This window comes from Lagenorhynchus albirostris, chromosome 17, assembly GCF_949774975.1.
Source record: "Lagenorhynchus albirostris chromosome 17, mLagAlb1.1, whole genome shotgun sequence".
In the NCBI taxonomy this organism is placed as follows: Eukaryota; Metazoa; Chordata; class Mammalia; order Artiodactyla; family Delphinidae; genus Lagenorhynchus; species Lagenorhynchus albirostris.
This window is the reverse complement of record NC_083111.1, coordinates 698,107-708,410: the sequence shown is the minus strand read 5'-3', so window position 1 is coordinate 708,410 and position 10,304 is coordinate 698,107. Positions and strand designations below refer to the sequence as shown.

Here is a 10,304-nt window from a genome sequence, read left to right as displayed (position 1 = left end):
TGGATGGGTGGATGGATGGATGGATAAATGGATGGATGGGTAAATGGATGGATGGATGGATGGATAAATGGATGGATGGATGGAAGGAAGGATAGATGATAAATGGATGGATGGGTGGGTGGGTGGATGGATGGATGGATGGATGGATGAATAAATGGATGGATGGATGGATGGATGGATGGATGGATGGATGGATGGATGGATGCATAAATGGATGGATGGATGGAAGGAAGGATAGATGGGTAAATGGATGGATGGGTGGGTGGGTGGATGGATAAATGGATGGATGGGTAAATGGATGGATGGATGGATGGATAAATGGATGGATGGATGGATGGATGGATGGATAAATGGATGGATGGGTGGATGGATGGATGGATAAATGGATGGATGGGTAAATGGATGGATGGATGGATGGATAAATGGATGGATGGATGGAAGGAAGGATAGATGATAAATGGATGGATGGGTGGGTGGGTGGATGGATGGATGGATGGATGGATGGATAAATGGATGGATGGATGGATGGATGGATGGATGGGTGGATGGGTGGATGGATGGATGGATGGATAAATGGATGGATGGATAAATGGATGGATGGATGGAAGGAAGGACAGATGGATAAATGGATGGATGGGTGGGTGGATGAATGGATGTATGGATAAATGGATGGATGGATAAATGGATGGAAGGAAGGATAGATGGATAAATGGATGGGTGGGTGGGTGGATGGATAAATGGATGGATGGATAAATGGATGGATGGATGGGTGGATGGATGGATGGATAAATGGATGGATGGATAAATGGATGGATGGGTGGGTGGATGGATGGATGGATGGATAAATGGATGGATGGATAAATGGATGGATGGATGGAAGGAAGGATAGATGGATAAATGGATGGGTGAGTGGGTGGATAAATGGATGGATGGATGGATGGGTGGATGGATGGATAAATGGATGGATGGATGGATGGATGGATGGGTGGATGGATGGGTGGATGGATGGATGGATGGATGGATGGATAAATGGATGGATGGATGGAAGGACGGACAGATGGATAAATGGATGGATGGGTGGGTGGATGGATCGATGGATGGACGGATAAATGGATGAGTAGATGGATGGGTCCAACACTTAGCACGCCCAGGGATGCCGGCATCTCTTCACTTTGGGTTACAGTTCCAGGGAGGGAGGTAAGAGATGAGGGGCATGGAGCTGTTCCTGACCCAGGGGAGCTGTCCCCTCCCCATGAGGTCTCCGGTCATTTCCAGAGGGTCTGTGTGTAGAGCTTTATAACACAGCCACGAGCTACAGGGGCTTGAGCTGGTTGGAATTAAATAAATCGGTCATCCTAATAAATAACAACATTGTAGTGCGCCAGCCACACATCCAATGCTCAGTGACCACACGTGGTCAGCGGCTGCCATACTGGAACACTTCATCTTCACACAAATCTTACTGGTCAGTGAAGATACAGAGGGTACGTTCTGGGGGACGAGAAAACGTGAGGAGGCCATTTACGGTCCCCCAGAACCCCTCCCCTGAGCAGTGACCTGCTCACCCCAGCCAGGGCTCTGGCCTCATTCCATCGTGACCAGTGCCGGGCAAGGGAAACGGCCTTCGTTTGGGTGTATAATAGGAAACACACATCTGGTCTCCTTCCAGGTCCCTGGCACAGAGCTCTGAAAACCCTTGGAATTTCCTGAGTGATGGGAGCGACTTTCGTTATTCATAACAAGGCCCTTTAGAGCAAAGCTAAATTTATGCTAATGAGGTGACTCTGGTGAGGCCCTGGGCAATTTCAGGAGGCGGGCGTGGCCAGAAACACCCAATCTGAAGTCGTCCAGGCAGAAGTGAGGGGGCCTGGGCGCCACCTTTGAACCTGTGTCTGCACTGGGGGCTCTGGTGGGACTGAGCCCCTACCCGCGGGGTCTGCTCGCGCTACAGGAATTGGCATCAGAACTGAGTTGTTGGCCCAGCTGGTGTCAGAGAATCAGAGAACTGACGGCTGTGAGGAAACACCTTCTCAGTTGGAAACGGAGAAAACAGTCTCCCCTGTCCTCTCTCAACCAAGAGACTGTGGGGTGGTGTTCTGGTCATGCGGTGCCTGAGAGATGCTGCCCTTGACTGGGGTGGGGGGGTCTACGTGTGCGCAGGCTGCAGGCAGCTTTTCTACCGGCTGCATGACAGGCTCTGCATAAGTGCAAGGGGCCAGCGGCTCCAGGTGACCTTTCCTGCAGCTGCATCGACCTCCAGATTCGCCAGGCTCAACTCAAGAGGTGGTGGGCTGGGCACAACAAGTGAGGTTTTGTTCAGAGTAATTATATTCTGACCTGAGAATTGTGAAAGCTATTTTCAATTTGAGAGACGGGGAAATTTTAAGTGCTTTTGCTGAAAACATGCAGATCATTGAATCCTATGTCCTCTTTTCTTTAAATACAGGTAGAATGAAACCCAGAAATAATAGTGGCAATGATACGTAATACGAAATACTCTTCCGGAATCTTTCTTTCACAAGCCCCGAGCCTGCACACACAGATGAACCTGCGTGCCCCCCACCCAGGACCTCTCTGTCGAGCAAGGGAAGGCGAGCTGAGGGGTGTGGCCTTCATCGCGCCCCTGTCGTGGGGAGGAGGGGGACGTGTCCCTGTGCACCGCTCGGCACCTGCAGCCGCTCACAGCACTGCCTGGGCGGTCACTCTGTTCTGCTGGCAGCTCCCTCCCTCTGTGAAGCCCTGAAAGCAGCTTCTGCCCTTCCAGGCTGAGGGCTCCACGGACTTGACACATCGGCCTCCCACCCCCTAAGGGGCCCCCACGTGCGGGATAACGGAACGCCGTATCAGTCAGGGAATTCGAGGAGACAGAGCCAGGAGGCTGTCTGCACCTACATCTGCTCTACGTGTCTATACATGTATCGATGCCGATGCTGATATTAATATATATTAACAACGAGAGAGATTAATTATAAGGAATTGGCTCACGTGACTATAGCTGCTGGCGAGCCCCAAACCTGCAGAGAAGACAGCTAATGTCCCAGTTCAAGGCCACGGGCCGAACAGATGGGGAACAAGGAAGGGAAGACCCCCCACACCCAAAGGCCACCAGGCAGGAGAATTTTCTCTTACTCGGGGGAGGCCAGCCCTCTGTTCTATTCTTTCTACTGATTGGCGAGGTCCACCCTCCGGAAGAACCATCTGCTTACTCAAAGGATTCAAATGTTAACCTCTCCAAACACACCCCCGCCCAGGAACACTCAGAACAAGGTTTGACCGGGTACCTGGGGCCCCGGGGCCCAGTCACGCTGACACAGAGCAAACCATCAGCCCCGGGTGCACACCAGGCAGAAGGGCTCCCAGGGCAGCTCACAGAGGGCCGGTGCCCAGGGTGCTCGGTCCTCCCCTGAACCATCGGAGGCCATGGCAGAGCCCAGGCCCCCGAGATGCTCGAGCAGGTTTCCTCTCGGGGCCCAAGTCTCCACTCAGACGAGCTGGAATCCCCGCCCGCGAACGCCGGGGCTGCCGTCCACCCCAGGAGGGCCAGTCCCCCCGGCCGAGGGCACAGCCGCCCGCCCCCCGGCTCCCTCGAGAGTCCCCAGCGTCGGCTCCGCAGGAACCCGCAGCTGCCCCACCTCCCGCCCCACCAGGAGGGTGCTTGGCCCTCCGTCCTGCATCCACTCAGAAGCCCCAGCAGGCTGGGCCTCAGGAGCGTGCGCCGACCTCTTGGCCGTGCAGCCGTCGTGGAGGCCCGAGGGGTTGAGCCGCCCGACCATGACCACCGAGAGATCCAAGCACAGTCCCCCTCCCCCCGAGAGACTGGGGGGGGGGGCTCCAGGACCCTTCAGTCCTCATCCCTCGCCATGGAGCTGTCACCGCGCCGGTGCACGGGGTCCCACTCCCGCGCCCTCAGCCGGGGCCCGGGCTCCTGCTGAAGCCGCAGCGGGCAGGGCCCTGCGTGCCCCCCCCGGCCCGCCCACTAATGGCAGTAGCACTGTCCCAGCATCAGGAACAGCAAGCATGCGCCCACACCTCCCCAAACACCCCTCGAGGGACGAGGACCAGCAGCCAGGGCTCCTCGAGAAGGCAATGCCCAATCCCCACAAGACTCTCAAGACGGATTTTCCGTCCACGAGTGAGTCAAGGCCAGACGGGTGAGTCAGCGCCTGGCCTCCGCGGCTCCTGGCCTGGCCGCCTCCCTGCAGATCCGCACCTCTGAGCTCCGGCTCGGGCTGGAACGGCCCCACGGACGGCGCCAGACCGCCTAGCAGGTGAAAGTCTGGACGCTTCACAGAAAAGTCAGCTCTTGTAAAGTTTCCAGTGTGTCTCTGTCAGCTCCACAGGGAGGCTGTGTGCGCCGAGTTGCTGCAGCTCTGCCCGTGCGACCGGGCAGCGGGGCTGTCCTGGATGCTGAAGGCTGCCCCCCTGTACAGCCTGACGAGAACTTAACCTTGGCGTCCACGATGACAAAGAGGGTGAACCGAGAAAACCAGATGCGTCCGAGTCAAATCACAGCCAGCGCCCAAACCGCTCCCTCTGAGCTGTGCGGGGCGCTGGGCGGTATTCTCCGCAATGCTGGGGAGCAGAGCGTTAGACACACTGGTGCCCTCGGGAGGACGGAGTCGGATGGAGGAGGGCGAGGGGCAGGTGAGAATGTGCGTGGAGGGGGCATTTGTAGAGACGCCCCCGTGGGCCGGCTGCACCGGCTGCCCTGCTGGAAGAACTACGGTCGGGCTGTCACTGGCGCGTCAAGGGGAGGGCAAGTGGGCCCAGCAGCGGGGCTGGCTCTTAATCCCGGACCAGAACGGATGGCATCAACCTGAGCGGAAAGGGCGGTTATCCCGTGACGAGCACCTGCATCGTCTGAGCCCCGCACCTGCGGGCTCTCCTGCCTCAGCCCTCCGGTGACTGCGGTCCCGGGCGGCCACCTGCCCTCTCACGCCACAACGGGCCAAGAGACCCACTCTCCGACAGGAAAGCGCCTGGATTTGTAGGTTTGCTCATTTCCGTGGCGTAAATACTCACACCCGGGACGAATTCAAGCCCTGATGCTTAACCTCTGGGGACAGAGCTCGTGAATTGCTCACCACCCACCGTCTTGAGCTGGTCCTGGCCGGCCCGGCCCACATTCAGCCCAAATACGTCCGGAGAGCGACCACTTCTCAGCACCACCTCCCGGTTTGACCGTCTCACACCTGGGCCGTTGCCACAGCCTCCTTGCCAGCTTCCTCGGCCTCTGTCTCCTTGACTGTCCTCAACATGACTTTAACGTTTTCAAGCTGAAGCCAGAGCGTCACAGCCCTTTGCAGAGCCCGTCCCAGCAGGGTGACAGCCAGTGAGCCTGCACCACGGCGAGCTTGCGGCCATCTGGGCGGCCTCCCCATCTCGGCCTCCTGCGGTCCCCCGGGGACACCAGCAGGCTCCTGCCTCGGCGCCTGAGCCGCGCGGTCCCGAGGCCACCTCCAGGGCTGACTCTCTCAGGTCCCGCAGGGACACTGTCCCTGACCGGGGCATCCACACTCCCGCCCCTTCCCGCTTCATGTCTCCCTGGTGTGTCTCACCACCATCACCTACATGGCTCGTGTGTCTCTTCCCACAGAAGACGCAGTCCACGGAGGCCCGCGACTCGGTCTGCTGTGGGCACTGGTGTGTCCCCAGCCTCAAGCGTCACCTGGCTGTGGTCAGCGCCCCGCACTGGCTAATCCCTGAGCCCCACTCTTGCTGTTCCCCGTCCAGTGAGCTACTCCACAGCCTCGCTCCGGGCCAGGGCGCCTTTCCCTGTGGCATCCTCTCCGCCCTGGCCACTTAGACCATCTTAGCCACAGCTCAGACACCGACCGTGGGTAAAACCTTTGAACCCTGTCATCCGACTAACTCACTCCTTCAAGCAGGACCGGGGAAAATAGGAATCGTTCCACACGTGCCCATGGGAGACTGAAGCCTCGCGAGCCCAGGGGCCTGCTCTCCCAGCAGGGCAGGCAGGAGAAAAGGGTGTCCTTCCTCTGCAGCAAAAGGCTTGCTCCCAAGGGAAAGAGCCGCTCCAGCACGCTAACAGGCTTTCCTCACGGTCCTGAGATCACAGACCGGAAGTCGCCACCCTCGGGTCCCAAACACAGCGAGCGTCTCCCTGGGCACTAAGCGCATGGACGGAAGTGCAGAGCTGCTGCTTCACTGCCGCCGCCCTGGCAGCTCTGAGCTTCCCAGCGCAGCTGGACGGAAGCGGCTGTTCGCTCCCCCACACAAACTACCGCTTCCAGTACGAGCTGCGGGCGTTTGTGCGCACACAATAGGAACAAATTCTAAGCTTGTGTGGCACCCAGAAAGAAAATGAATGTAGTCAGGAAATATAAACAATTATCAGAAAAATTCATTCAAACCCTGGCCCATGCAACCCCTGCAACCATCCAGGGCCACAGCGCGCTTCCGCGGAGGCGCCACCCTAGTCCCAAGGGAAGGTGTTTCCAAAAGATTGGTCGTTCCTCACCTTATTCCTTCTAAGGCTTCCCCTGGGGCCGTGTGCCTCCTGCAGCTGTGTGACACTAACTGTGGCTTCTAAGGCCCCCCTGCTTCGCTGCACCCACCCCTGGACCTGCCCACGGCCCCACCCAGGGCACCGCGCCTTCAGCCTTCCGGCTCTGGAGGAAGAACGAGCCCTGACCCTTCGCTGACTCCCCCCCTGCATTTCGTTCCTGCAAAGTGGAAACTGGCGGTGGGACTCGAATGCGAGGGGCAGGCGCGGACTCAGGGGCGCGGGGGCAGGTGCGGGGCGCCCCCCGGCGCTCGGTCCCCGAAGCGTCCACCCGCGAAGCCGCGCGGGAAGCGCTCCAGCCCCGCCTGGCGCCCCGCTCACCCGGAGCGCAGCCGGTTGGTGGCAGTGACATCTGGTGGCCCTGGGCGGTACCCGCCCTGACAGACACACGTTTTTCTGTATGAGGAGCGGGAAAGAAATTTCGGAAAGGCTACGTGCAGCCTGGGCAACCCCCGAGCGCTAAGGAAAGGGCTGTGGGCAGCCTGTGCTCTGCGTTTCGCGCTGCAGGGCCTGGGCGCGTCTGGCTTTTCCCCCAGGTCCTGTTTGCAAAATAGGTTCGCCGCAGGCAGTGAGCCTCGGAGCCGAGCAGGCGGGCGGGCGGGCTGGTGGGACCGGGGAGCGGGGAGGCAGGATCCGCCCCACAGTCAGCGGGGCTGGGCCCTGCGTTCCTCTCACCGCCCAGCGCTGCCCTTGTCAGACGGGACCCCTCCCCACACTGACCAGCATCTCCACGTGCAGCCTCTACGCCAGGAACCTGGCAGAGCTGAGGACTGCGCACCTCCCACCAGGACAGAGTCACAACACTGAGTAAAAATGCGGAAGTAAAACCCGAGCCTTAGCGCACGCTTCACGCAGTTTCAATTTGCAGAGATTTATGACTTGGTGTGTCAGAAAGTTTGCATACACTTGCCCAGTTACCACAGGCAAAATTCTCGATATTTCTCCGTATGGATAAGAATATTCATCACATAGTCACAATTCAAACATACAAAAGTCAAGAAATGTAGAAAACTCATTTTTTACCACCAACTCCCTAACGTGACTTACGGATACTTGGCGTACAAAAATCAGAGTGAAAACCATGCAGCGGACCGTCAAGTGCCTGTATCCGTACACAGCTGGGTGATGTCCCAGGAAAGTCCCATCTGCATCTGAGAACCGATCTGCTTGCGCTTGAACATAGACGGCGCTCTGGAGCCTTGCGCTTCCCTGATCTCGGCTTTGAGGGCGACTGGTCTTTAGGAAGGAAAGAGAGTCACTGGGAAGCGCAACCACGCGCCCACGCGTGCCCGTGATCTGCAGCATCTAGCATCCTGAGTCCCAGGATGATTTTTCAGTTCACTCTAAAAGTGACCACCGCCGCGTGAGTCTTAGTTCCATGCCTACCAGTAATGAGCACATCAAACTATTTCATGATAAGATATGAAGCATACGTCCTTATTTAAGGGAGAAAAAGAGACAAAAAACAAGCAGGAAAAGCTGGCTGACTGAAGACAGGACCAGTAAAAAACTTCCATCTCACTCCTTCCCCTGACATGACCAGTGAGTCAAAGAGACAAGTTACCCGCGGCCTCCAGACCGACGTGATTCAGGTGGGGGCCAGCTGTGCCCACTCCCACCCTCGCCCTAGTGCTGAGAACACAGGAAGCAGGCTCACCACCCAGCGGGGACTGAACATCACGCACCGCTACGTGGCCAGAGGACGAGGCAGGCCCGCAGGGGCTGCCTGTCCACAGTGAAACCCGAGGCAGCTGAGCCAGAGGAGAGACGGCTTGACTACAGAGCGCTTTCCTGACACAGCCAGAGCCACTTTCACCAACATAACCAAGAAATACCTTTGTCAGAGAGAGGGCTCTGCTTCGGCTCAGATGCGGGGCTCACAGAGGGATGGCCCCCCACGCTGTGACCTTTAGCAGGGCCTGTCTCCCACCTCTCCTCCAGGCCACCTCCCCTCACTGGCCCAGCGCACCCTCCTGTGGACAGCTGGACACCCTCACTTTGCTCCGAAGGGTTTTATTTGTTGAGAAGCATCCCATTGCACGTGACCTTGCCCCCCCACCAAGAGGTATCCCAGGGCAGAGAAACAGCTAGGCGTGTGCTTCCCCGTGAGGTAAACGCGGCCAGCATCATCTCAGAACGCAGGGTCCAGGAGAGCATTTCCAGGGAAGCAGGCGGCTGAACGCTTCTTCTAGAGGGGGTCTCGTGGGCACCCGCAGGAGGGTATCGTCCACCAAGCGCTCTGAGGGTGAGAGGGACTCCGTCCTCTGCTTTTCCCAGAGAGTGAGCCATTCCCGCTCACATGCGAGCAAACACCCCCCACTCCGTGTCCTGCAGCACTGACTCAACAATGAGTCAGGGAAGACTTCCCAGAGAGTGAATCACCGGCCTCTTTCCTGTGCACCCCGGGTGCTCCCGGGAGGTCCTCCGTAAAATTCCTGGCCAGGCCCGGCCCTGCCTTGCTCGAGATCACAGCCCAGGACGCGGACCCCCCTCCGCACCTCTCGACGGCAGGGACCCAGAGCCTGCCCGCTGCGCGCTCACGCGCCACTGGGTTCCTGTCTCCTCCTGCTGTCCCCCAGCCTGGAGCCCCCTCCCCTTTTCCCAGCGGGGACCGCGAAGCCGCCCCAGGACCCCCTGCACCTGCACAGCCCCATATAGCACCGCCCACCTGCTTGCACGTGTCCTCCGCCTGTCCGCCCTGTTGTCCGGAGGTCTGGGCTGGACACCGCGCCACATGGCTGACTCCGTCTGGGGTGGAGGGGGGTTCCGAACAGGGTCGGGAGCTGGCTGCCCCAGCCCGTCAGAGCGGCTGGCCTATCTCACCTGCCCGCGCCCGGCAAACATCAGAACGCCTCCTCGAAGGGAAAGGAAAGGAGAGGTTCCATCTCTCGAGGGCCCGACAACAAAACACCCTAAACTAAGCCAGGCCTCTCTGAGACAAAATGGATTTACTCCAGTAACGTGTCATCGGACCAGGGCCCGAGCGGCCACATCTAGACCCCCGTCACCTCACACACGTCCCTCCAGCAAAGGTGAGGCACCCAGCACTTACTATGCCTCAGACCCGTTCCAGGCACTGAGGACACAGCAGGGGGGGGACAGAAGCCCTGACTCCTGTCTGCTCTAGTGGGGCAAACGGACCACAGTGTACCAGTAGCAGCAAGATAATTTCAGGTCGCTCCCAGCTCTGAGGTCAGGTGTCGGGGAGGCCCTCCTACCGAGCTGACACTTGGCTGGTGGCCCAGGGGACGTGTGGAGGGTGAGTTCTGGGCAAAACCACCCCAGGCAGAGAACAGAATGCACCGCCCCAGAGCAGCTGGACATGATGAGCCAGGGAAACAGCAGAAAGATGCGTGCCTGACCAGGGGAGCAGGGAGGGCCAGCCGGGGGTGGTCTCCTGCCCGCCCGCCACCCGGGGCTGTGCAGCAGCTCCTTGTGGCCACAAAGGCTAGGCTGCGACCTTCCTGCACAGAGGTCGTGGTCTCCCGTGTGGCACTCCACGGCCTCCACCCTCATCTGCAAAACTGAGGCACAAGGACATCTTCTAAGCTGCCAAGCTGGCGTGCTGCAAACGCTTAACCACGACCAGAGTCTGTCGAGCATCTCGTCCTCCCTGGCCGTCGAGTCTGGACCCGTGCTGCTGTGGCCCCGAGGTAAACAGAAGTCGGCGTACCCCCGCCCTGGGGCCGCGGGGGCAGGGTGCGCGAGGCGCCGCGGGATCCCTCCCGACTTGACGTGTTATGTAAATTCAAGTGCATTATCGTTAATCTCAGAGGAG

At 58.9% G+C, this 10,304-nt stretch overlaps 1 protein-coding gene across 1 annotated transcript; it reads right to left on the bottom strand.

Moving 5' to 3' along the window:
• Window positions 1-230: 230 nt before the first annotated feature.
• On the bottom strand, window positions 231-1,163 carry LOC132508383 (guanine nucleotide exchange factor subunit RIC1-like; the record flags this gene model as incomplete). The annotated part of the gene is made up of 2 exons (XM_060128559.1): window positions 830-1,163; window positions 231-604 (listed from the first exon to the last, which is right to left on the bottom strand). Coding segments are annotated over exons 1-2 (708 nt in total), but the record flags the coding sequence as incomplete, so codon positions are not given.
• Window positions 1,164-10,304: the final 9,141 nt, after the last annotated feature.